Source organism: Trachurus japonicus, chromosome 22 (assembly GCF_045865225.1).
Source record: "Trachurus japonicus isolate A0001 chromosome 22, Traja_1.0".
Taxonomy (NCBI): Eukaryota; Metazoa; Chordata; class Actinopteri; order Carangiformes; family Carangidae; genus Trachurus; species Trachurus japonicus.
The window spans coordinates 26,176,427-26,203,449 of NC_140928.1; the positions used below are offsets into that span (position 1 = coordinate 26,176,427).

Consider the following 27,023-nt stretch of genomic DNA (forward strand, 5'->3'; position numbering starts at 1 on the left):
AAAATAAAAAATAAAAAATCTTTATATATTCAAAGGCGTCTGACCATGCGTTGGCATCAAGGTCAACCTCCAAGTCCCTTCCCCATGACTCCATAAACATGTTGGCAATGACATGATTAACAGAATATAGTTTTGCATAAAACAGGGAAATTATTATTTTTTTTTTTTTTTACTGTTCATGGAAGTTAAATTAAAATTAAGGAGGAATTAAGCTATCAACTGGGCTAACTACTGGTTGGTCTGTTGGGAATGTAAGATTAGTTTTTACAAAGTGTCTCACCTGGAGAAAACCAAAAAAGTGATTGTGTGGTATTCTGTATTTTGTCTGAAGCTGTGTGAATGACATGAAATTATCTTTTTTAAATAAGTCAGCTACTAATCTCAAATCCCTATTTTAAAAGTTTAAAATGTAAACTTGAAACTTTTTCTACATTTCCAGCAAAGAAACAAACATTGGACATTTGTATCATCATCATCATCATCATGTCTGGAAAAGAGCTCCACAAGACAAATGAAGCTGTTTTAATGTAGTTTTTCACCTGTTCTGTATCACTACTTCTATGAGTTACCGTATGTACACGTAAGCTGCCGTTGTCACGACTTCCTGCTGTGAGTGTGGAGTGGAGGAGACGGAACACGCGAGGGGCCGCGTCACAGAACACGTCATAGCGGTCGACGCTCGCGCCTCACTCACTAGAATGAATGAGTTCACCGACACAGAGGAGCAGTGAGTGAGAGACGGACACACACACACACACACTACACTCTGGTCACAACGAAACATGTCGGCGTGAGGCGACTTTCCTCCTTCCTCGGACCCTGAACATTATCGCGACACCTTCAGAGAGCAATTAATTTATTACTTCATTGTCTTCGAACCGCAATGGCACGAGGAGAGGGCGCCGAGCAGTACGCCGCCACTTTATTATCAGTCAAACCTATAAATACAGAGGTGAAGACAGCGAAGGTAAGACACTGGAGATGTATATTGAATATCTGCTGTTAACTGAATGAAATGAAATGGGCTCTCTGTTTTGGCTCCTATTCATTAGGAGCGGTAAAAGGCGCCGAAATTGAACGTTTTATGAATTGAAGCCAAGCCTACTTCCTTTCATCAAACCTCAAACACTTTACCACTTTCTCTTTACGATTTGAATTCCCCTCGGTTTGTGTGTGTGCAGGCAGCGGTGTGTCAGGTTGACAGCTTTAAATGGGGGCGTATTGTAATTCAGTCGTGTCAAATACACCCGGCATTTGATACAGATGTGCAGCCAGCAACAGAGATGTGAAGCTGCTGCTGCTGCAGACTGGTGCACGACTCATGGAGTAGCTATTCGGTTTAGGAGACCAGCATTAAATATATAGTATATTCAATAGCGACATTTATAATGATGAACTATTTGCAGTTTGGAGGGCTCATTCACAGACCAGCCACCACCCTGAAGCATTCAATGATTTCATATTGACAGCTGTGTGTGTGTGTGTGTGAAAGCCTCCAGAAAACCACCAGTGCTGGTGTTTTATATGAAAAGGTGTGACAGTGTTGCAATTTTTTTCCTACAGATTAAAATATAACAGCAATATCATATCACAGGGTATTCCAGCTGTTCTGATTTATTATTAATTTCAGTCATGTTTCAGGTAAAAATTAAAAATAAATGCAAGTTTCAAATTCTTTAAAGTGCATATTTTAAGTTTTTTTCTGCCACATATGAAGTTAAGTGAATGTATTTGGTTTTGGATTGACGGATGGATAAAATGAACTATTTCAATCTGTTAATCTGTGCATCCTTGGGTTCAGGGAAATTAGAATTAGAGCTTTCTGTCATTTTACAGTCAATGTTTGATAATGAAAGTCACAGCCTTAGATTTTTCCCATTCCGTTAGAAAATCCACCTGATGTGTGTGAGAATTTGTCACAGTCACAAAACATTGCCAACGAACTGCATTCACGTCTTCGGCTGTAGTTTTTATTTCCAGCTCCGTATGATAATAATTAATGCCAGCAGAGTCTATGCTGACGAACGGGACACGGGACTGTGTTCTTATTCATTCCCCTATTTGTGTGGAGGCAGCAATTTCTAACATGAGGTGATGCTGCTTTTGTGTCTGTGGCGGATGTGAATTGGGATCTATAAGCCCACCCCACCCCCTCGCTGACATCATCAAACCAGTACAGGTGATTGGCTGTGGCTGCTGACTGTTGGCTACTCAGCATGTAATGTCATACTACCTCCAACATCCTATTGCTGCAGCCAATGACTGCTCCGGAGTCTGCATGATGTAGTTGGTGTGTGTGTGTGTGTGTGAACTACAGTAACCTCATACAGTAGTTTCACACCACTAACTGGAGTGTATAGGCCCACACACTGCATCGTCACTCTAATCTGTCTCTAATCTGACATTGTGAGCAGTGGGGTGAGGTAAATGAACCAATCTCGGTCCTTCACGGTAACAGGTTGTTTAACACACCATCGGTTTTCTCAGAGTTAGTGACTCAGGGATGGATGAGGGCAGCTGAAGCAGAAAACGGGGATTAAATAAACTCCTGAGTGCAGAGTACAAATGCAGATAATGATCATGTTACACTCCACTGCTCTCATCACATCACCTTGATATGTCCCATGAGAGTACGAAAGCTTTATTGTTAGCGGTCAGAAAAGGCACATACCGTACTGTTATACTGTACATCCAAACTAACTGAACAACATCTTTCCTCTGTCCTCCCTCCTCTCCTCTTTCTCCTCCTCCAGTCAAGGCAACAGAGGAATCGTCTGTCTGTGTGCAGCAAACTATGCTATGCCATCGGTGGAGCGCCCTACCAGATCACAGGCAGCGCTCTGGGCTTTTTCCTCCAGATCTACCTGCTGGATGTGGCTCAGGTAAACGACAACACAAAAAGAAGAGCATCACAAGAGTCAGTCAAGTGACACTTTTTGGCCTTGTTTGTCATATGAGGAGAAATTTCATATTTTACAGCAGAAAAACGTTGTAGAAAAACTTGAAGAGGCAAATTAAATCTCATTTATATTCACCACTCTTCATGCAAAGTTCATCTATTCGTCAGTTCTGCAGGACTTAAAGGGATAGTTCAACGTTTTGACAAATTGGCCCATTGCCATAATCCCTATCGTTTTAGGAGTAGGGGCGTTACCTTTAATTGCGTTTATTTAGAACAGCCGAGCCGAGCCGAGCCACGAGCTGCTCAGAGCTACGCTACGGAGGCTCATGAGATTTCTTGGTTTCCCTCATCAAATACACAATCCAACAACTAGAACGTTCTTGTGGACAAGTTGTGACCTGCACATTCAATACGCTATGAGATAATAACGTAACGTTACGAGACAGAGTTGTTCTCGAGGTAAATTCATGCAAAACCACTAATGTGCGTGATGATTTGCCACAAAAACAACTATGTTACAAATAAAGGTAACGAACCTACTGCTATGACTATATGGATTATGGCAATCTGCCAATTTGCCAAAATGTTGAACTATCTCTTTAAGTTGGAAACTCTTTTTGCATCTTTGCAGTAGCAGCAAACACTTTTCTCAGCCTCATATCAGTTTACTGTAAGAGTCTCTGTCCTGCAGCGGTTGGTCAAGCGCATTAACCTGGACCCCTACTGCTTTGCTTTGTTACTCAATTAGCAAATTAGACTTTTCCCTCTCTACACAGTGGGGGCTTCAATAAAGGCCATTCATCTCAACGGATGAGATCATTAGGGTGGCTGTGAATGCTACTCTGCTCTTACACAAGATGTCTTCATAACTTTGTTGATGTCACGACTCTTGTGAACGGTTCACCACATTTATCCAGCAGGAGCCATATGAGGTATGATTGGCTCTTTGTTTTGGTTTCATGCTTCACTCCTTTTTTCCCCCATGTCTTCCCTCCAGCTGGATCCCTTCTATGCCTCCATCATCCTGTTTGTGGGCCGGGCCTGGGACGCTGTCACTGACCCAACAGTGGGTTTCTTGGTGAGCCGGAGTAGATGGACCCGCGTCGGCCGCATGATGCCATGGTGGGTAGTCGCAATCTCCGAATTTTGCACCGAATGCAATTCAGGAACAAGTTTACAAAGCAAAAAAAAAAGGCATTATTAAAGGGATACTTCACCCAAAATCAATCAATAATTCACCAATCATCTAGTCACTGTCATGCCAAGGAAGGGTTTGGAGAACTTTTGGAGTTATCAAAACGCTTTTGGAGTTCCGGGGGGGTCCGGCTGGCAATGGATTTTCATATAATGGCGGCGGATAGAGTTCACTTTTGAATCGTCCAAAACACACACATCCAAATACCTCCATACTGTTCGTCCGTACTGACCCAAGTGTCCTGAAGCCGCAACATGAAAAAGCGTTTTGATGACTCTGAGAGTTCTCCAAAACCCTTTCTTGACAGTGAGTAGAAAATTGTTGAATTATTGATTTTGGGTGAAGTATCCCTTTAAGGAAATGCTGAAAATGGGTAAATATAGAGTGGTGTGAGGAAAATGTACTGACAAAAGGCAGCGTATAAGCCATTAGCGGTAACCATGGAAACAAGGTTGAAGTGACTGCTGAGGAAGATCAAGTGCAAGAAGTCTGTATGTAAAGTGAGTGTGCAATACCAACCCAACGTGCTTACACTGACCACAGAAGGCAAACACAGACGAAGCACTTGCACTTGATACTTTGGATTTGTCACCTGTTCAGAGATGCAGCTGTTGGGGGGGCTCAAGAGACCTGGCTCTGGGACAGGTTTTTAAGACGTAGCTATATAGGCACAAGAGGGAGTCGTACATTTAACTGTGTGTACCAAGATGTATCCTATGGCATTCCCTTGTAAGCAAAGAAAACATTTAGTGTTACTCATCAAACGGTGTTGTTTGTATCCTTGAGGCCTGACAAACATGTCTGGTGCATCTTTTCCCAGATAAGACATTTAAATTGTTGATGCACTGTTTACATTCCTGTTTGTTTTTGTGCATCATTTCCACTGTGTACTTTTGCATGTTTGTCCTAATGCAAATATCCATCACAGCGGCCAAAAAATCTAAAAATGGAAAGAAAAGCCACCTTTTGTATGAATAGAGAGTGCTATATAGATAAAATATGCTATTCATAGATAGATAGATAGATAGATAGATAGATAGATAGATAGATAGATAGATAGTTACATACATACATACATACTCAATGCGTTTTATTTTAAATAATAGGCTAGTTGAGGCGTGTAACTTAGTTTAATTGTTAAAATTATTTTCTTTAAACAACTGTAACTGTTTTCTTATTTAGAGAGAATCCAATTGTGTGTTTGTCTACAGTACATGCACTGGCTTCATGATACAGCTTGCAACCTTTCAAGGGTAACCTTACCTCTTGCTAAATGTCAATTTTGGCCTCAGCTTCTTAAACAGATCAACACGGAACAAGGAAAACTGCTGCAACTGTAAAGCTGTAAAATGTAAATCATCTGCTTCAGAGGACATAATGACTTCTGCTACCACATTTATACAGCTGCAAAAACGTGACCATGTATTGCTGACAGCTGGGGGAAGTCCGTTTGTAAAGGCTGACGATGACCTTGACACTCTGCTCTTGTAGTGAAACATGCACGGCTTCATTCACACACATGAACTGTGCGTCTGAGAGGGGAAGCAGAGTGTGAAACGCGGCAGTGTCAGGAGAATGTCTGCTTCAGTAACCACCACGTTTTGCGGGCATTTTCTCTCACATGATGTCACGGTGATATCTTGAGCATCGTGGGTATTTGTGAGTCAGAGATGCCGGCTGTGTGCACGAGCTCCGCACATTGTGGATTGGGGGAGGGGGAATGCTGTGATTGGTCAAACCCACAACACACCATCAGCTTCAAATGCAAAAAGGGGTGTGTCCACAGTGTGTGTGTGTGTGTGTGTAAGTGTAACAGAAGCAGAGAGTCAGAGAGAGGTTACCTTGGGTCGATCTCTTGAATACTGGAGGTCATTGTTAAAAACGGCAACATGGACATGATCCTCTGTGTCGGTTTTCAAATGATGAAATGAAACTAGGACTCAGATTTGAATACGCAGATGTCCTCGCTGCCATTTCTATTTGTGCTACAATATATTTTAACATATTATCAATTATTTCTGTTGTCATTTATTGTATGTACCTCAAGGTCATTTTTCTTACTGACCTCAGCTCTGTGGCCTGTTTTCATCATCATCACTGACTGGCCTCTATTTCCAGACAAGTAGCTCTCATTAACCTAATTTTACTCAGACATGAGACAACATAAGGAGGCAGTTTCTTACTCATTGCCTACATGTGCCAAACCAGAATGGGTTTGGAGTCCGGGAGGGTGAGGGGGGTGGGGGGGGTTTCATATAACCATGTGTGAGCAGCAGAAGCACCATGTGGCATGAGGACGTGCCTCTGTGTGCAGTGTTATGGCTCCCAGAGAAGCATTTCCTCTCTCCTGTAAGACGGCTCAAAAACAAACAAAAAATTGGAGAAAAAATATTGATTATATGTCAGACTTGTTGTTATTTTATAACACTGCAGGAGGGTGAACTCAAAAAGTGAAACTCTTAACACACTTGATAATCAATTTAACTTTCGTCTGTGGTTTCAATAAAGTTTTGCATCTAGAAAGAAGAAATGACAGCTTTAAATAGTTTGTTTGATCAACTGACAACCTAAAATTCAGTTAGATATTCAGTTTACTATTATATGAGAGTGTGAGAAGAATATTTGACATTTTTGCTTGTAAAATGAGTTAAAGACACCCAGAGGAGTTTGCTTTTGGTTATAAAAAAGTCTCATATTAATGTGGATGAATCTGCGTTACCCAGACTTGTTAATGGGTCCATTTTTTATAAATATATCGTTTTGTCTTTATTGTTATTTTGATATTATTATTAGTGGTTGACTCGCCCAGCATTTCCTAGTGTCAGTTTTCCGGACGCTGCCCGGCGGGTCATGGGAATAATGCCACCGGGTCGCTAGTTGGCATTGTTTATGGTCGGAACTACGACAGTATCTGATCGTCTTCCAACCTCCGACTTTCATTCTTGATCAATGAAAACATTTGTGGCAAATTATTTCGCTTTCATCCGTCTTGCGCCGGCCCAGGAATTTCACAGTGCGCGCAGAGGCTCATGGGAAATGTAGTCTGAAAAAACTTCTGCTCTCCAAAACTCCTCATAGTCTACATTGTTTCTCAACAGAGTAACCAATTATTTTCAGTCATTTGCCAACAAAAGACCTGTTGTGCCTGTTGGCACAAAACTATCTAGTAATGTTTCTGTCTGCTGCTCCATAGCCGTGCCCAAGTCCTGACTCAGATTTCCTAATCTTTACTAATAGTCGCAACTGGACTGTGGTCTGTTTTAAAAACAAGTTTCTGAAGTGGCACCAGCTCCTCTGAGCGAGCCCTGGCACTGAGGTCAGCTGGAGGGCATAACAAAAAGCCCACTGAAACTGAGTCGGGGGGCGAGAGCGAGGTGTGCCAAAGCGGCTTCCCTCGGGTCGGCCCACCCTCACCTCCTTCTGCAGCCCAGACTGAGCCCCTTTCACCACACACGAGCTCCAGCAAGGCAGGATTAGAGGGATTATTATGCACAAAGCGAGAGGGAGAGAGTAGAAAAGAATTGGCTGAGATGGAAAGTTGGGGGTTAAAGTACAGTAACAGTTGGCAGAATTCATTGAACAAACTCTTTCACAGCAGGAAACAGACGGCAGAGCGCTTTTTAGTTGCAAAGCAAAACGGCACAGAATGAAATTCACATATCTTTTTTGTCACTTAAACAATCCTCTACCCACTTCTTCACAGGATCCTTTTATCCACTCCATTTGCGGTGATGACTTACTTCCTAATCTGGTACGTGCCTCCGTTTGAGCAAGGGAAGGTCATCTGGTATCTGATCTTTTACTGCCTCTTCCAGTCCATGCAGACGGTTGGTACTTCATATTGACACACCCCAGTGCTTCTTCTCCCCCTCTTATCTTTATTGCCTTATCTCAACAAACTGTGTGTTTGTGTACATTCACAGTGCTTCCATGTGCCGTACTCAGCCCTCACCATGTTCATCAGCAGCGACCAGAAAGAGAGGGACTCTGCCACCGCCTATCGTACGTCAGCCCTCCTCTTTGTGATCCAAATCGTTTTACACGTGTGTTCTCCTTCATGTTCTAACGCTCAGCTCCTGCGTTGCTCTCAGGTATGATGGTGGAGGTGATGGGCACAGTGTTGGGCACCGCCATCCAGGGCCAGATTGTGGGCGGCTCCTCAGATTGCGACACCAAGCCTGACGGCCTGGAAAGCTGGAACTCCTCCGTATCCAACGCATCAAGAGTTTCACTGGCGGAGACGGTGAGAGTTTGGATCTCTCTGCATGATGTTAGATAAATGATGATGATATTTATCATATCTACGGGAGTGTTGGTCCAAGCTAATGTTGTCTTTTTTCTGTCTCCAGAAACAAGCTTACTTACTTGCTTCAGGGGTGATCTGCATCATCTACGTCCTCTGTGCTGGAGTCGTGTTTTTTGGAGTGAAGGAACAAAAAGGTATGAAACTACGTGATAAGAAGACAGGTTGTCAGGTGGAATGATTCACTTGTGCTTTTTGACGTGGAATATCTGCAGATCAACCCCATGCACAAAGATTAAAACTTATGCCAGGGGGGAAAAAAAGTGTGTGAAGGGATCAAAGCTACGTTTTCTTGACAACTCAAATACTTTGAATCAACAAAAAAAATCATGTTGCATGAGCTCAAGGGAAAGCTGTGTTTGACTAGCGACTACGACTTCACACCAGTTTGTATCAGATGTGAAACATTTGGCCTCCTCATCACTCTGATGCAAATATCAAGAGGAAAAAACGTGAGGGTCAAAAGTTTACAAGATAGAAACTAGACAAATACAAGCCGACTGTGTCTGATTACAGTGGGTCTTACTGTGTATTAGACAGAGATGTTCAGCTGGTTTATCTCTGTTCTCCTCCATGTTGCATTTCAGGGAGCCGACATAAGAAGGCAGTCCCTCTGACCTTCCGTCAGGGCCTGTGGCTGGTGATGAGCCACACACCGTACGTCAAACTGGTCATTGGCTTCCTCTTCACCTCTCTGGCATTCATGGTAATGTTGTGTGATTGTTTTTTGTTTAATTATCTGTCTTGTAGTGGAGGCGGTGGTCATTTTGAGTCTAAATTAAAGGAGTAATTCAACACTGAGGGAAATCTCATCATTAGCTTTTCTTGGTGAGAGTTAGCTCAGAGGGTTGATCCCAGTCTCATGTCCTCAGAGTAAATGTAAAGATTGGAAACAGCTAACCTCAAAGCAAATAAATGTTTATTCTCAAATGCTGAACTGTTCCTTTGACTGTAATTTTCTCAAATGTGACATTTCATTTCTTCTTATAGCTACTGGAGGGAAACTTCGCCCTTTTCATCACCTACGCTCTGGGGCACAGGAAAGATTTCCAGAATATCCTCCTGGTCATCATGGTGAGTGTTCCCATTTGGCACCGAGGGACTCTCTGCCGCCTTGTAATGGCCCTAATGGGCATTAGATGTGGAGGACATGAGTACAATCTGTAGCAGTAACCCTGTTGGACTGGCCTTGTGGCGCAGATCAAACTCCCGGTGTTCGTGGGGTTTTCAGCTTTCTCTCTGAAGCCGTTCCTCACACGAGGGGATGCGTGGCACCGGGGCTGAAAGGGCAGATTTTCAGGGTGAGAGGAGGTGTTGTTTGGGCTCCTGGGAACCTGTCTCCCGGCCACACATTCACTCACAGCTAGCAGGAGATGAAGGGAGAGACAGACACACAGAGGAGCTTTTGTTGCCCAGGCGATCTCTCACTGCCGCCATGGGAACTGCAGCCACTGGTTGCGTCCTCCTTTCCACTCTCCCCTCCTTTTGGCCTCTGCTCTGGTCTTTCCCTACTGATGAGGAGTGGAGACATTGTTGGGCACCAAGCATCATATTTGTAGAGGTGGGAGTGAGGGGGCAGAATTGAAATACTTCCTCAAGGCAGTCTTCTTCTTGTGTGGTCATTTAACACACTGGTTGACCACTGACCAATAGGTCAAAGGTTGTCTGCCCCCTCCTGGGCCAAGTCAGGACCCCCACAAAGCATATTGTAGCCTTGTCCCTTGACCTCCTCCTGCTCCATTGGACACTTCATTCTCTCTGGTTCCCACATTTCCCACAGCTTGGTTTTAGGTCTTAATGATTTCAATGGAGAATCATTTTCTTTTAGGGATGACCATCCATCCATTAGATATACTGCCTATCCTGCAGGGTCACGGAGAAGTTGACATAGTTAACAGGTCACCAGTCTATAATAGGGTTGACCTATAGAGACGAATAACCTGATGGGTTTAGGGATAACCATTTCACACAGTTCATTCGATTAATATTCATACTCAGAGGATTTTAGATGTATTGAGGTCTTATAATACCACAGGTCCTACATGCAGCTTTTTTTCTAGATTGATAAGAATAGGTTGGATAAGAATAGAAATCAGGCCTCAGATGTAGCATCTTTGTCCATTTTCTTGCATCTACATAAAAACATGGTTATATGAGACTAAATTCAGCACAAGATGATTCAAGCCACAACCAGAATATCAAACTACAAGTTGGTTTTGGTGCCTAATATTCGTCTTGTAAGCTTTTCTTCTCCCACTCATAATTTCCACCAGTTTTGTTTGGCACAAGACAAAAATCACATCATCAGTTTTATACTTTTTTAAGTGAACATGAAGTAGTATCTGCTCATATAATCACAACATGATGTTTTTGATGAAAACAGAGATTCAGAGGCCTTCTCTTTCTTTTCTTTTCTTTTATCATACAAAAAAATACATTGGCAGCCCTTATTTTACAGTCTGCCTGTGTATATAATAATATTTTATAATACTGATAATTCATGTGTCATTGCCTCCAGATATCCGGAAGTCTGACTATCCCACTGTGGCAGTGGTTTTTGACCCGGTTTGGGAAGAAGACAGCAACTTACTTCGGCATCTCAGTAAGTGAATGATGCTTGTTTAGGTACAACAAAGACACTCGTCTGAAGAGGGGGAGTCGTTATAGAAGTGCTCACATCCATCTGTGTCTCTCTACAGTGGGCGGTGCCCTTCATGATCCTCATCGTCTGCATCGAGAGCAACCTCATCATTTCCTACATGGTGGCGGTGGCGGCAGGTGTGAGCGTGGCGGCAGCTTTCCTCTTGCCCTGGTGAGCACAGGTTCATTCACAGGTCATACAGATCCAGATGGATCACAAGCAGGGTTTTGTTGATTGTGGTTTGACTTTGCCTCTGTGTGTTGTGTTTGTCTGTTCAGGTCAATGCTTCCTGATGTAGTGGATGACTTCAAGATTAAGAACCCAGACATCTATGGCCATGAAGCCCTCTTCTACTCTTTCTATGTGTTCTTCATTAAGTTTGCCTCTGGGATATCCCTGGGTATCTCTACCCTCAGTCTAAAGTAAGTTTTTTTTTAACCTTTATTTAACCAGGCAGAATCAATTAAGAACAAGTTCTTATTTACAATGATGGCCTGACAAGAGGCATAAGCTTCTTGAGGGGGAGGGGGAGGGGGGCTGTGAGGGAGAAACGATAGGTTAAAAGACCATAGCAAATATGCACAACTATACAAACATTCAGCAGAAAACAAGGCATAAAAGTTAATAACAAGGATATTCAAGCATAAAAAGACAAGATTTTTACAAGCATAAAAGAGTAAATAGCCAAGGTTTTTACAGACATTACAGGATTCTTTAGAGAGCCTAAAAGTTGAGAGAGAGAGAGAGGGTAAGGAACAGGGTTATCAGTAAGGATTATTTACATAGAAACACTAAAAGACAGAGTTAGTTTCAGTAATTAGTACCAACAGTGTGTCACAAAAAGTGGCCTAGGCTGACGGCGGCAGGTACGGGCATTCAACAAGCAGAAAACTGAGGAAAAGGGTTAAATAGTTAAATAGTTAGATAGTAGGGAAGCAGCTGCAAGAATCTGTAAAAAGGTGTGAGATGGCGTCTTTGAAGGCCGGGATGGAGATGAAGTTATCCAGTTTAAGGTGTTTTTGTAAAGCATTCCAGTCAGAGACAGCAGCTGACTGGAAAGATGCAAGGCCGGATGTAGATCTGGTTTTAGGAGTTGTTAACAGAATGAGATGGGAGGACCGAGTGTTGTATGTGACAGGAAGTCGGTGCAGCAAGCAAGACAGGTAGGGGGGTGTATGTTGAAGGAGGGTCTTGTAAATGAGAGTGAGCCAGTGGGTCTGACGGCGGGTGTGAAGTGATGGCCAGTTTACCAGGGAGTAAAGACTACAGTGGTGGGTATTGTAAGGGGCGTTAGTGGCAAAACGGATAGCAGAATGATAGAGTGTGTCCAGTTTAGCAAGAGTGCCCTTACAAGCAGTGCGATAGATGGTGTCACCGAAATCGAGTGTAGGGAGAATTGTCAGTTTAATGAGAGTCTGTTTAGCAGAGGAAGTGAAGGCGAGACGATGTCTATAAAGGAAACCGAGTTTAGCCCGGACCTTAGCCTGTAGTTGAGAAATGTGGTGTGAGAAGCATAGCGTGGAGTCTAACCAGATGCCGAGGTATTTGTAGGCAGAGACATGGTCCAGGATAGCTGTTGGATAATAATTAATAATTAATGAAGTTAATGTATCCATTCACAATTATTTATAACTTTTGTTTTCATCTTTCTTCACTGTCATCCCAACTTTGTATGACTTCATCAGCACTCTGCTAATGCTTGCTAACCTGTGATCTCTAACATTATAAGAGATTAGTTCCACATTAGAGTCCATCAGTCCAGTGGTCATGTGGCCAACAATCACATAATCCTCCAGCTAACCCATCTTGCCAAACTGTACTCACATCAGCTCAACTTTGCTCCCTCTTTCTGCATTTTTCTGCAGATTTGCCGACTATAAGACCGGGAGCTGCACACAGCCCGAGGCGGTCAGTTTAACCCTGAAGGTGCTGGTGTCTCCTGTGCCTGTGTGTCTCATTGCCGTGGGGCTGTTGATATTGAGGACTTACCCTATTGATGAAAAAAGGAGGCAAAACAACAAAGACCTTCTGCAGAAAATCCTGTAAGTGAGCAGAGAAAAGCACACTCAAGCACACACACATTTAAAGGGATAGTTCAACATTTTGGGAAATTGGTCCATTGCCATAATCCCTATAGTCATAGCAGTAGGTTTGCTACCTTTAATTGTCAGTGCAAGCTATTTTTAGAATGGCGGAGCAGAACCGCAAGCTGCTCAGAGCTACAATACAGACGCTCATGTGATTTCTTGGTTTCCCTCATCAAATACACAATCCAACAGCTCTGTATTGTAACGTTCCATTATTATCTCATAGTGCGGAGAATGTGCGGGTCACAACTTGTCCATGAGAGCGTTTTGGAGTTGTTGGATTGTGTATTTGATGAGTTTGACGAGGGACATCAAGAAATTCCATGAGCTCCTGAGCAGCTTGTGGCTCTGCTCCACCGTTCTAAAAACAGCTTGCACCGACAATTAAAGGTAACAAACCTACTGGGCCAATTTGCCAAAATGTTGAACTATCCCTTTAAGACATTGGTCTTTTATCCAGGATAACTGGATGAGGCTTGGTTCTTGTTGCTGTGCTGCAGGCCTCATGTATGGCCACAGTAAACAAACCAGAGATACTAAATCCATCTCCCATCTGTATAACTGATGATGAAGTACTTTGTTTCTTGTCATTTACATTCATCATGAACACAATGTCTGTAAAAGCCAAATCATTTGTGTGTGACCCTTGACTGTTCTCCTGTCCTTTAAACAGAGACGCCGAAACAGACTCTGAATCAGAAACTTCAGCACTTGGGAGCACTGTGTAGCAGGCGGAGGATGAGCCAACCGCAACCAATGGTTTATAAGTTTACACAGGCGGTCGCTGGGCATGGCCACCTACTCTGTAGTACCAGAGAAGAGACCACAGACACCACTGCTGCCCACACATCATCAGCACTGATCGGCTCCCTCCAGTGGCTCACACAGGTTGACGTCGCCCTCTAGTGGACAAACAGTGCCATTATGTGTGATTCAAGTATTTTCTGTTGTCCTTTATCTCCAGCTGGTGTCCCACCTAAACAGCATTTACTACAATGAGAAACATTTGTCCGTTAGTGTAGAGCCAAAGTCCTGGGTTAACCTCTGTTTTTGTCGCTTTCACTTCTCAATATGCGTTTTACTTTTCGCAGGTTTTCTTTCCATGTTTAGCTGAAACACGACACTGGGATCTGCCCATATTTTAACCTAAAAGGGTCTAGACCACTAAACTGGACAATAGAGTTTGATCACTTTATCACTTTAAAGAAGACAAGACATTTTCACCACTACAGCTCCTGTGAGTGAATGGCTGAGGCTCATGGGAGCTGTGGTCAGTAAATCTCGGTGGAGTTTTCCTCAACAAATGGAAATTAAACATTTTTTTTCCAAAGATGGATCATTTTGTTTACTGAGATGATCCTTAGGTATCTACCTTGAGTAGTTGTAAGCGGCACCTTCGTTTTGTTTGTGCATTGCATTGTGGGACAGTAGTACTCTACTTCCTGGGACACTGCTTGTGATTTGTGTTTTTTTTTTATGAAGTATTTATTTGATAGTTTACAGGATTGGACCTTCACTCGTGCAAACCTGAGTGTGATGTTACCATTGATGTTTACCATGTCTGAGAACAGCTCTAACTTTCCATTCAGAGCTCTAAAGGAAACATGTTTCATGAAGGGTGTACCAACACTATTCCACTCACTGCAGTTGTGTGGAGCTATTTTTTTCCCCAATTTTTACCTTTCTGCGGGTGGTGTTTCCTATAGATCATTTCATCAAGGCAAAAAAAAACTATTATTGTACTTGAATCTTCTGAAGGGGAAAAGGCGCCTCATGATAATATGTAGTGAATGTTGATCATGTGAATCATTGCCTTATAAGCACATCTTGTATAATTACCTTGCAATGAGATTTTCTGTTGAACTTGTTACTCCAACTGTTGAGTTTATTTTTCTTTTTTGCTACTGAAAAGGATTTCCCATCACACCTTATTGTGCTTTATTATAGCCGACCTCCACTTAAAGACATTTCATCTAGCATGTTCTCACTTCCCAGGGGAAGAAAAAGATGCTTTATTTAACTATTTATTTAAACTAAGGGATTATGATTTTCTTATGAAAGCACATGTGTATAATTTATTAACAGCGAATGGTTATCGATGGTTATGTGACCAGGTGATTTTATAGTCCTGTAGAAAACGTTTCATTTGTTTTTTCTTCTCGTAAAGGAAAAACATCACAAGTTGCCATAATGTGATTAAACTATCTGCCTTCACAGTATTGTGACTCCACAACAGCAGCACGAACCCAGATTTTCTATCATAAAGATCTCTTACATCCAGGAGATGTGTCCTCACTGTCATTCACTTGATTTCACCTTACCTGTTCTCAGACACTCACTGGATAAATGAAGCCTCAAATCTAAATCTTAATATATTCCTGTGTAGTTTTCCTTTTTAGACCTTTGAAGTTGCACTAAATGAACTGAAGGAAGCACGTGACATCTGTCCTTGGTGTTAATATGCTGCTGTGTACATTGTAAATACTTTTTCTAAGTCTGACTATGATGAGCACTATATGAATCAGAGAAGAAAAGAAGTAATGTGCTGTACATTTGTAATTTTAAGTCTGTGAATAAAGTTTGTCAAAAAAAACAACAATCTGTTGCTTCACCTCAATGAGGTTTTCTATCAATATTTTAGGAGTTAGCCTTAGTTTTGTTTATTTGCACCATAAAGATCAAGAACAGTAAGTGTGGGAGAGGCAAACCCTATACAGTATGGGCTTATATAAAAATACCTCCCTGCAATTAAAAAACAATTCAATAACAACAACAAAAGAAACATATAGAGTATGATCCAACTTGGAATGGAAACTATTGGGAGTCTTGATATATCAGGTAGGCCTTCAGTCTGGACTTGAAATTAATCAGAGATGAAGATATTTTTTTCTATTTGAAGATGAGAATTCCAAAATGAGGAAGAAAACTGAGCAAAAGGGAGGATGAAGTTTATCAGTGTGTCTTGTATTGTAAGAATGGACCTGAGATTTAACTGTAAAGAATTCATTGAATGATTTGGGAAGTAAATGTGGAAGATTAATAAGTAAATATGCAAGATTCAAGGTATCAATGTCATAAATTGACAATAAGTTTCTGAAATAGAGGGGCAGATGGAGACAAGTAATTAGAAGAGGTGGTTAGTCTAACAACATGAATGAATGAATGAATGATCATTAGGTACTGTAAGTTAGTCAAATGTGCTTGCCCAATCAATATCACAATAACTGAGATGTGGATAAATACAGTCTATGGAGGGCAATCTGAGATATGAAACCACCCTAAGCCTCTTTGATATCACTGAGATTGAACAATAATGCTTCCAAGAATGAAAAGACAAGAAAATAAACAAAAACTTGTTTGGAAACCGGAAGTCAATTGGTGCTCCTCTGATTACCTCCAGCTGTGAGCGGGGGCTTCACGTGCACATTGAAAGAGAAAGGTCGAGGCACAGCAGTCTGCTGCGATGAAAACAAAGTGGCATCTTTATATCTTGTGGAGTGTTTTATCACTTGGCCTCCTCAGCTGTGCAGCGGACACTTATGAATCTCGTTTGACCAGAAGGAAAAAGCTCTTCAGACTGGGTTCTCCGAGATCCGGTCCGGTCCACATGTCAACTACCGGCGACAGGAGACCACCCCCTCGACTGAGCCCCCAGAGGTCTCACCCTGCTCCCACACCTGGAGCCCCTCGGTCCATGCGTCCGGGGAAGCCCAGGGTGAACATGCAGTCGGACTTCGCTCACCTCCCGGACGTCTCGGTCACCTGCTCCACGTCGGACTTCGTGGTGCGGGTCAAACCGGCTTTCTACGGCCTGGGCGCAGAGGCGCAGGAGCTGAGGTTAGGCAGCAGCTGCAGGAGCAACGGGGTCCTGAGGCCGTACGGGGACATCCTCTTCACCTACCCACTGACGGCGTGTGACGCCGTGCGCGAGGTAAGAAGCCCCACCATCTGTCTCCAGAGTGAGAAGACCCTGCTAGTGATGTAAGGGAGGGGGGGGTGGATGTAACACTTTGTCTCAGCTCCCATAACTTGCAGAGTGTTCATGGTAGGACTCTCAAGTTTGGACACAGTGTCCCTTCATTTGTCCTCTACAAATAGCAGTGCTTTAAACTTCTCAAACTAGGGTATATCACAGGGTTCACTATTTGATGTCAAATGCAAGGAGTGCCACTGTTACAACCTACCCTACCAGGGTAGTGCAACACAACCTGGGGTAAATTGTAACAGTGAGATTAAAAACTAAAAGCTGAGACCAAACCAAAAAAGCAAGTATGTATGTAAGTTTATTGTGCATGTTCCAACACTAAAGCATCTTCCTATGGTTCAGTATGAACAAAAAGAACTCATCACTGATGACTGAATGAAGAACAGTGGATCCTAACATTAGAAAGCTGTCTTTAAGAACATCTTCTGTTAATACCAGTGAATGGTACATGTATGAATGTAAACCTTCAGCAGGAAGTCAGAAGCAGCTCATAGTCCATGTATAATTCCAGGAAAGATGGTGACACTTAATGATAGGCTACTAGCTGTTTGACTAGCTGTACCAGCATGGTGGTTTGAAATAAACACTGATGAAATGACTCATATTTTACCTAAGAACCTGCTCTAATCTTTCATTTTATACAGGTTACCTAATTCAAACTTCAGCTGTATCGATACTAGTAAAAATTTAGGTCCAAAATATTAGTTTCTGACCTAAATAAATGTTTTTGGTAGGTTGCAAAACCTACACACTTATTGACACAGCCATGCAAATTCACATGATATTGATCACATAACTCTAATGTTATCACTTATTGGTGAAAGTGATGCTGTTAAACCATCCCCTTGTTACAACCATCCCTGGTCTCCCTTAGTCAAGACCACCTAACCTGAGACCGTCAAGACCAAGACAAGACCAAGACTTTCAGGGGGTCGAGACTAAGTCCAAGACCGAGAGAGACCATTACTGTATTCAGTAATCATAATAATCATGTGGCTTGATATTTACATTATTCCTCAGCTAAAAAGAAAATATGATTATGAAATCTATACCATAGTTAATTGAGACAAAGTTTGGATTGAGCAGAATAACACGGCACAGAACCTGGTAAAGTCTCCCACTTTTGACACTGGTGCAACCAAGTTTTTCAGGTGATTACACAAACATACATACAGAATAATTTAAATTATCTTAAAGTTATTGAATTACATCGCATAAACCAAAGTGAGCAAGTGACAGAGAGACATTTTTTTAAGTATATTTTTTGGGGGGTTTGCCTTTATTTGATAGCACACAGTATATAGACAGGAAAGGGGGAGGCAGAGAGAGGGGGAATGACATGCATCTACATGGAGCAGCCGCCTTAACCACTGCGCCACGCACCGCCCTGATAGAGAGACAGTGAAAAAAAGATGCCACTGCAGCTGTGGTCTTGACTGGTCTTGATTCTGAGCCAAGACCAAGACCTTGAAAATGTGGTCTCGAGTACTACGACACTAGACCCTGGTCTGCCTCTTTAATCTTGAAATCACAGCAGCTGTATCCCCCCGTGACAGGTGCCCCACGGTTACCTGGTCTACAGATACATGCTCCATTACGAACCCTCGCCAAAACGGTTCCCCAGCAGAGCGCACCGGATCAGTGTAGACATTGAATGCCGTTATCAGAGGTTGGAGTTTGTTTCTAATTCTCTATTTCAACATTTAATGTGTAAAGGGCCATTTTCTAACATCCTGCAAACTCTGTCCAGGAACCATCATGTGTACCAGCTGGCTGTGAGACCCACCTGGCAAACTGCTGTCGTACGTAAAACGCTGAAAGGTCGTCCCAGTGACTTCCAGGTCGAGTTGATGGATGGTATGTGTTGAGATCACTTGTAGGTTAATTCAGACCATTATAAATCACAACCTTAACCGGCCTCATGTAATAGCTTGACATTCATTATAAGATTCATGGAGCAAACCAGCCAAGCCCCGTGTGTACCAGCTTGGACAGACGGTAAATGTCCAGGTCTCCGCCCCTCATCTTCCCTCTGGAGGAAAACTGTACATCAGCAGCTGCCATGCAACACCATCCAGTGGCTCTCATCAGTCCCACAGTTACACCATCATTAACAATTTTGGGTATGTCACCAATTTAAAATATCTTGTTTTGTGCTGATCTGTGATTAACTAGGACCAGTGTCCTGTTGTTGTCATCTATAGCTGTATGCTGGACAGCAAGAGCAACCCAGGAGCCTCGCAGTTCATCTATCGGACAGACAAGACCCTACGATTCACCCTTGAGGCCTTCCAGTTCACTGCTGATCCTGACACTGAGGTGAGAGCCGGGAGACAATACGTTTTTTCTGGACTCACACAGTTGTGATTGTGGCTGAACTCTATGTCTGTGTCTGTGTGCAGATCAGCATTCACTGCAAACTATTTGTCACATCAGAGGAAGCAAGTCCTGTACACAAGTCCTGCACGTACAGAGGGAACAGGTGGGCGTTGATGCTATAATTACTCTACCTTTTCTCTACTTCTACTCTACTTTTCACTGTTTCCGAGTGAACTGAGCGTATTCTGTGCCTCTGCTGTGATAGGTGGAGAGCCCTCACTGGTGATGACTCCATATGTGAATGCTGTGATTCACAGTGTGTGACCTCTAAAACCCGAAGGGCCATGATGGAAGGTCTGTGACAGTCTCCTTTTCTTTTCTTTTTTTGCATTTAGTAGATTATAAATATTTAAGCACCCATTTTGTAGTTGATTCATCTTGCACACCAAGTGTCATATATATTTTTTTTAACATTAAAAATTTTTTCCTCAAGGTTCTGCCAGCATTGTGTCGCTGTTAGTCTCCGATCAGCCGGACACAACAGGAGATGGTGTTCTACTAGCCAGCCCCTCCCTGGTCAACATCGGCAGAGAAGAAAATGCTACAGTGATTCGGCACAGTCCAGTGACCCCATGGGACAGTACAGATGTAGTTAAATATGAATATGATGATGATGATTATGAAGAAGAGGAAAACATGGAGGAGGAGCTTAAAGAAGATGAAGTGGAGAGCAGGGTTATCCTTGAAGTGATGACAGATGGAGAAGAGTTAGAGAAACTAGTTTTCAGGCACGGTGTTTTAGTGGAGGAGAGTAAGGTAAAGGATTCAAATGAGACAGGAGTGGATGGCTCTGGGTCAGGAGAAGAGGAGCATTTATTGATGGTTGAAGAAGAGGAAGGAAAATCCAAGGGAAGAGAAAATGCAATCTCTGACGCACAGCAGGCAATCCATTTGAATCAGAAGGAAGGTGAAGTGCTCCGTCACTGGGCACAGCTGGAGAGGCTAAAGGTCAGCCTGCAGAGAGAGTGGCAGCCACCGGCCTCAGAAGGCGAGGAGGAAAACAGGAGTAATACAGGTAGAGGTGAAGAGGATGAGAGGACAAGACCCTCTGAGGTGGAGAGGAAGAACAATGACAGTCTGTCAGATGTAGCAGATAATATGGAGACATGGTATTTCACATGGAGGTAGTATTAGATCAATGAATCTGACTGCTCTAACTCTTCTTAGCCAATTTCATTTCAATAAAAATAGACATGAAAATGCAACTGAGATACAACTGTCTTTTATCACAACTTGCATCAGGCAAAGACACCTCCTTATTATTACAGTGAAAAAATGCATGCCATTGCCGGACAACAACCTTCTCGGAAAAAAGGATCCTCCTCCATCAGTGATTTCATTTGTCCATAAATCTTTATTCTTTTCATTATAAATGATCATGTACTACTTTTACATGATTATGTCTGAAACCAGTTTCAAATATATTATAGTTCAATACAGAAACATCCCACTGTTTGCGCCACAGTAACTCCATTATCAGTAACTAAAAGCAGCAGAAAAAGATGATTCCAGTATTGCTTATGGCGTTTGCTCTGTATTTTTTGAAATCAGGGGGTCATGCACATGGTTAGCTTTAAATCACAAATAAATGATGTGGGATTTTTTGAAAAGTATATTTGGATATGATTAAGAACTATACAAGCAACTTGATTGAAATTAGGATTTACGCAATATTGCAAAGACACTGTCTCTGGAGACTCTCCTCTGAACATGACAGGAAAAATAACTTAAGATAATTTTTTAAACAAATATTATTGGTGGGGAAACTCTTTGGGGTAAATACAGAAATGCAGAACAGAAATTGAAAGCACAGGTCCATCATTATTGGATATGCTCAATGTACAAAGTGTTGCTATATTTACAGGTGAGCAACCAAAAGTCCCATTGTTATGAGTACTGACTACAAGCTCTGAATCAGCAGGACATATAAGTGGTACAATCATTGTTCAGCACTAGAGGGCAGTATATCCCCATCTCCTGCAACGGTAAAGCTCTGAGTGCCCTCTGGCAAAACAAAATTATATTCTTATTAAAAAGCTAAATGTGTACTTTAAGACCCACACCATTAACATCACATTCAAAAGATTTCTATAAAATCCAGAATGTTTCAAAATAAGCATATTCATCTGTCCAGATCCAGTTTCTTGTCTCACACACAGACCAACTTGCAATGAATTCAGCGTTATGTGCAAGTCCTTCCCGTTCTCCTTCAGTCTTAACAATCATGTGGATGATGTGTCTCCTCCTTCAACAGTACATGCTGTCCCATTTGTCTTCTCTTCAGCATCTGAGGTAGAGGAATTAAAACAATTATAGTTTAAATGGCTCCAGATGGACAATGGAGCAACTTTTAGCCAATCTAGGGGCATGGCTATAAGAGAGGAAATGTTAAATGGTTATATGGATTGCCACAATGAGCAGGAATAACCCCTATGATTCCTCCCATTAGCCTCACCTATGCATTAAGTGCTAATAAATTTTAGCATGATAGCACTTGCTAGAACTGTGTTCACAGAAAGTCAGGAACACACATGCAATGTAGATAATCCCTCTACTAACTTTGTAGACACAGCATTTACGTGGCCTAAAATATCACATTTTCCAACCAAATGGTGTATACCTGAATTTAATTCATTCTGATACTACTCATTGATGGTTTCGCGTCCATTTTGCTAACAGTCAGGTGACACTTGACATCACAAAGTGGAGCATATTTGGAGTTGCAGTTTGAAGGTCAGCATATTTTTTCCCTCACTAATTTTGCTTGTAATTGCAGTCAAAAAATGATGGTATTGCAGCCTGTTAGCATTTCATTCAGCGTGCTACCATAAGCACTCAACTGAAGCTGTGCCAAAGTACAACTTAAAGAGCTGCTAGCATGGCCATAGATATTTGTTCAAACACAATAAGCCATCATAACATTCTAGTCTAAATCATCATAGAGGATATCTCTTACCCTGGATACTCTCTTGCTGTGCTTCCTGTCCTGCAGTTTGCGCTGTCTCTTCACTGGTCTCATTCTCTTTGGCCTTCGATTGGGGTTTCTTTGCTACTGGTGGTGGCACTTTGCCTCCCTTCTTCACTGACTCTTCTTCACTCACGACCTTTGTTGTGGGGGAATCCTCCAGACTATTCAGAACGCTTGCCTTGGTCTCCAGGGTCGGCGTTGTCTCAGTGGCCAGCTTCTTGTTGCTCTTGGAGAATATAAAACTCGCTGTGCTAGAGGGGGACTTACGGAGATCTGTTGGTGATGTAGGTGAGTGCAAGCTGAGGCGAGACGTAGGACTCTCTTTTGATCTATCTGCTGTCCTCAGACGAATGGCCTCTAATAGATTCATGGATCGAGTGCCAGTCATGGCAGAAGGAGACTTTTTTGTAGGGGAGGTAATGGTTGAAGATGATGTAGATTGAATCACAAGAGACTGGGACTTGGGTGGTGCTGCTTCTGAAGTATCACTGACAGGTGGAGAGGCGGGTGTGGGAGAGGTCATTATTAGAGACCTTCTGATGGGCTTTTGGGGAGCTTCTGATGATGTTGGGACCTGATTGCTGGGCTGCTGATCCCTCAGTGTTACCTCAGTCTGTGGTTGCTCTTCAGTTTTAGGGGGCTCAGGACTGCTGTTGACGGACCGTAACTTGACCATTTGCAGGAGTGAGGGCGTGGCAATGGGAGTGGGCTCCTCCTGTACAACATGAGTAGGGCTTGGCTCTTGGCCTTGGTTTTCTGTGCTCACTTGACTAGGCTGGTGCTTATTGCTGGTAAGACCTTCCACAGGTAGAGGTGGATGTGCAGGGATGTTTACAGGTGGAGAAGGAGCAGATTCTTGAGCCTTTTCTGGTGTTGGAGAGGTTTCAGGAGCTGGTGGATTTGAAACTTCAGCTTGTGGCAAAAGTGGTGCTTCGTGGGTTGTTGGATCATCAGTATTTGGGGGTTCAACTTGAGGTTGGTGCAGAGGCTTGGTGAGAGGTGGAGGTGGAAGACTCTGAGGGGGAGTGAGAATACTGTTTGATGAAACTGGGTTAGTTTCATCTTCTGATAGGACTTCCTCTTGAGGAACATCAACATCCTTCTCTGACAACTGGGGTTGTGATGCGAGCGGTGGTGGAGGTGGAATACTTTCTGGGGGACTGAGCTTGCTAACAAGTGTTGCTTCTACAGTAGACTGAGTGGTATCTTCTTGATAAGATAATAGAGCAACCTCTTCAGTAGGTGGAGGGGGGATCTCCTCAGGAGGCGAAGGGGAAACATCTATAACAGGGGGCAAGGGGAGCGTCACAACCTCCACAGGTGGTGGGGAAACCTCTATAGGTGGTGGAGAGATTTCCTTAGGTGGTGAAGAGACTTCTTTAGGTGGTGAAGAGACTTCCTTGGGTGGTGAAGAGACTTCCTTAGGTGGCAGGGAAACTTCTATAGGTGGCGGGGGAACTTCTTTAGGTGGCTGGGGAACTTCTTTAGGTGGTGATGGAACTTCTTTAGGTGGCGGGGGAACTTCTTTAGGTGGCTGGGGAACTTCTTTAGGTGGTAGGGGAACTTCTTTAGGTGGCTGGGGAACTTCTTTAGGTGGTAGGGGAACTTCTTTAGGTGGTGATGGAACTTCTTTAGGTGGTGGGGGAACTTCTTTAGGTGGCTGGGGAACTTCTTTAGGTGGTGGGGGAATTTCTTTAGGTGGCTGGGGAACTTCTTTCGGTGGTGGGGGAATTTCTTTAGGTGGCTGGGGAACCTCTTTAGGTGGTGAGGGAACTTCTTTAGGTGGTGGGGGAACTTCTTTAGGTGGCTGCAGAACTTCTCTAGGTGGTGAGGGAACTTCTTTCGGTGGTGAGGGAACTTCTTTCGGTGGTGGGGGAATTTCTTTAGGTGGCTGCAGAACTTCTTTAGGTGGTGGTGGAACTTCTTTAGGTGGCTGGGGAACTTGTTTAGGTGGTGAGGGAACTTCTTTAGGTGGCTGGGGAACTTCTTTAGGTGGCTGGGGAACTTCTTTAGGTGGTGGTTGAACTTCTTTGGGTGGTGGGGGAACTTGTTTAGGTGGTGGAGAGACTTCTCTGGGTAGTGTAGAGACTTCTCTGGGTAGTGGAGAGAACTCCTCAGGTGGTGGCAGAAAGACCTCCTTTGGTGCTGGAGAGACATTTTCAATTGTAAGTGGTGGAGGGGGGGCCGTATAGGGTGGGGGAGGTGGGATATTTATTGGTGGAGATTCCTTCCGCTGGGATGAATTGGACTTCTGTGGTTCAGCCTTTGTGGTCACTGGTGTCACCACAGGTACAACAGATGTACAGGAGGAGTCACCTCCAGGAACAGACCTCTTAGGTGCCACTGGAGCAGGTACGACTAACGCTTCCTCACCAAACAATGGGGGAGGCGGAAGGGGAAAATCTATCTCATCAGGCCCACCGACAGTCACTTGTGGAATTGGCGGAGGTGGTGGGGGCCAGGAGGACTCTGGGGATACAGCAGCTTGTACTGATACAACAGAATCTTTTTTGAGGGGTTGAGGAGGATGGTGCGACACTGGAGGAGATGGGGATGGAGAAATGCGTGCTGATGAAATGGTAGGTAAGGTATTCGTGTAGGTCTCTGTATGTGTCGACGTCTTCTGGGCTACTTCTTCTCTTGTTGGTGCCAGCCTTCCTTCACGTTTCTCTACGGCCTTCACTAACATTCCATTTAATATATCACTTACTCTTACTTTCTCATCTTTTTCTGTCAACGTGCTGTTTCCTTTCAAATCTACATTCTGAGCCAGTCTTTCATCATTCTCTCTATGGATCTCTGCATTCAAAATCACATTCTCTTGACCTTTCTTTCTGTCCAACACATGTAGGGATCCATTGATGGACTCCACTCTTACAGCAGGATTCTTTTGTTTTCTTTCTACCACCAAGCTCTTCACAGAGCCCTCTGCGGATGCCGAGGGTGATTGCCTCTGTTGTCTCCTGTCCTTTGGATTCTTCTTTATGATCGCATAAAGATTGTCAGGTGCTGGGGGCCCCAGTAGCAATTCAACGCTGCGCTTGCTGTGAGCCCACACCTCTGGAGGGGGGGGTGGAGGTGCATGGACTTTAGGTGGGGGAGGGATGTTGAAAAGATCTCTCAAGGTTCTTACAGGGGCACTGACATTGACCGTGTCAACCAAGTCAGATTTAGGATTCCCATTTGAATTTGTGTTTTCCAGCCGTGTGAGAGAGGAAGGAGCCGAACCAGCAGACGAGGACCCAGGAAATAACCTTTGAAGCTTTGCTAAGATCCCTCTCTTGTGACCTGGAGATGGGCTGTGGTTGTGTTTAGAAAGTTGTGGGGACACGGCATCTTGGCTGGAGTATCCACTGGAAGGGGAAATTATTTTGCCTAGCTTATTCTCCTGAAGTGGGGCTTGCTTCTCCTGTGAGGTATCTCTGGAAACTTTCTCCTCAACCTTTGCAGCTTCCTCTGCCTTTGGTGCTTGGGATTTTGTGGGACTGAATGACACAGAGCCTGTTGAGTCGTCCAGAGAACTTGTGTCAGCATTATAGCCTGGGCTGTCTATGACTCTGGAGGACATAGGTGAAGATCTTGATGTGTTTTTTTCATTTTCCTTGCCAGAGGTGGTGATTTGGTGGGGAGAAGAACCCCCTGAAATGACTCTAACCTCTGCTAGATCACGTGATCGTCGTTTCATCTTATTGTGGAGGGAATAGGAACGGTTTGGAGGGGGAGGAGCCTTCTTGGGCTTCATGACAGAGAGGCTACGTGCAAACTGGCCCTCTGATTTAACTGCATCCTTCCCTATGAGCCTACCATTTGAGGTGCATTTGGAAGCCTTGCTGACAGAGGAGTGAACACTGATTTTGTCATCTCCATTTTGCGACCTCCTCTGCCTGGGGGTGCTGCTGCTGGAGATAGTAGATGAGTCAGACACTAAGGTGTCTGAGGACTCGGAATTGCTCCAACAAGAGCTGTCAGACAGACTGGGCAGGTTACGGGAGGCAGAGGTGAGGGTCGAGCCTCTGGAGGAGGTGGTTCTGACTGAAGAGGCTCTAGAGGAAGCACGGGATGGGGCTGGGCTGGAGAGCAGCAGGCTGCTCTTGCTGACAGTGCGGACGCTGCTGCGACTCCGTCCACGGCTGATTTCTACCACCTCGATGGACGGAGGTAACACAGCATTGGGAATTATTTTGGACATGTAAGGAGCCTGGGGCGACATGGACATGACCGGGCTGGGCAGCTCTGGCTGGAGGCTGTTGGCAGTGGTCATCCAAGGAACAGCCAGGGACCTAGGCCTCTGTCCATCTGGCAAGTCAGGACCCAGGCGGTGCAATAAAGCCAGGTCGTCCCTATGACCAGCATGGGTAGCATTGTGCTTCTCGACTTGGTCTTTGTTGAGGGGATGGAACCCCTTTGTGTCCTGCAGGTTGGCATCAGCTCCCTTTAGTGACTCTGCTGCCTGCTGTGTGCCATCAGTGGTGGGACTGTCACCATTATAAAACTGTTCCTCATCTAACTTCTGATTCACTCTCCAGCCAACTCTGTCCAACCCTGATAGAAGACATGAGAACT

At 43.7% G+C, this 27,023-nt stretch overlaps 3 protein-coding genes across 5 annotated transcripts in view; 2 read left to right on the plus strand and 1 right to left on the minus strand.

The window, feature by feature from the left end:
- Positions 1–674: 674 nt before the first annotated feature.
- Positions 675–15,345, plus strand: LOC146964147 (sodium-dependent lysophosphatidylcholine symporter 1-B-like). Its single transcript, XM_085767328.1, has 14 exons — positions 675–967; positions 2,754–2,882; positions 3,900–4,024; positions 7,801–7,924; positions 8,021–8,099; positions 8,189–8,340; positions 8,447–8,537; positions 8,988–9,106; positions 9,391–9,474; positions 10,919–11,002; positions 11,100–11,212; positions 11,320–11,463; positions 12,907–13,083; positions 13,802–15,345. Exons 1-14 carry the CDS (start codon positions 884–886, stop codon positions 13,854–13,856), a joined length of 1,560 nt encoding a protein of 519 aa, XP_085623454.1. The 5' UTR covers positions 675–883; the 3' UTR covers positions 13,857–15,345.
- Positions 15,346–16,517: 1,172 nt separating this feature from the next.
- LOC146964148 (zona pellucida sperm-binding protein 3) lies at positions 16,518–20,697 on the plus strand. Its single transcript, XM_085767121.1, has 8 exons — positions 16,518–17,059; positions 18,670–18,782; positions 18,864–18,970; positions 19,062–19,236; positions 19,318–19,432; positions 19,516–19,595; positions 19,698–19,786; positions 19,926–20,697. The coding sequence occupies exons 1-8, from the start codon at positions 16,592–16,594 to the stop codon at positions 20,618–20,620; spliced, it is 1,842 nt and encodes a 613-aa protein (XP_085623247.1). The 5' UTR covers positions 16,518–16,591; the 3' UTR covers positions 20,621–20,697.
- Positions 20,698–20,826: 129 nt separating this feature from the next.
- The window catches only part of LOC146964149 (uncharacterized), a 28,876-nt gene continuing 22,679 nt past the window's right edge, over positions 20,827–27,023 (minus strand). Inside the window, exons 7-9 of one of the 3 annotated variants that reach the window (XM_085767880.1) lie at positions 24,550–27,002; positions 22,449–24,213; positions 20,827–21,779 (exon numbers count right to left, since the gene is read on the minus strand). In XM_085767880.1, the coding sequence (XP_085624006.1) occupies positions 21,715–21,779; positions 22,449–24,213; positions 24,550–27,002 (4,283 nt within the window). In that variant the 3' untranslated portion in view covers positions 20,827–21,714. Of the gene's footprint in view, positions 21,780–22,448; positions 27,003–27,023 lie in introns of all 3 variants that reach the window. The other 2 variants (XM_085767879.1, XM_085767878.1) reach the window with 2 other exon arrangements.

What these genes read in the sequence shown, in the direction of transcription:
- LOC146964147 (XM_085767328.1), top strand. Translation starts at nt 884, where the DNA reads ATGGCACGAGGAGAGGGCGCCGAGCAGTACGCCGCCACTTTATTATCA. An exon ending in CAGAGGTGAAGACAGCGAAG is followed by an intron (nt 968 to 2,753) that starts GTAAGACACTGG and finishes CTCCTCCTCCAG; the next exon opens with TCAAGGCAACAGAGGAATCG. An exon ending in TCTTCCAGTCCATGCAGACG is followed by an intron (nt 7,925 to 8,020) that starts GTTGGTACTTCA and finishes GTACATTCACAG; the next exon opens with TGCTTCCATGTGCCGTACTC.
- LOC146964148 (XM_085767121.1), top strand. Translation starts at nt 16,592, where the DNA reads ATGAAAACAAAGTGGCATCTTTATATCTTGTGGAGTGTTTTATCACTT. An exon ending in ACCATCATTAACAATTTTGG is followed by an intron (nt 19,237 to 19,317) that starts GTATGTCACCAA and finishes TGTCATCTATAG; the next exon opens with CTGTATGCTGGACAGCAAGA. An exon ending in CCGAAGGGCCATGATGGAAG is followed by an intron (nt 19,787 to 19,925) that starts GTCTGTGACAGT and finishes TTTTTCCTCAAG; the next exon opens with GTTCTGCCAGCATTGTGTCG.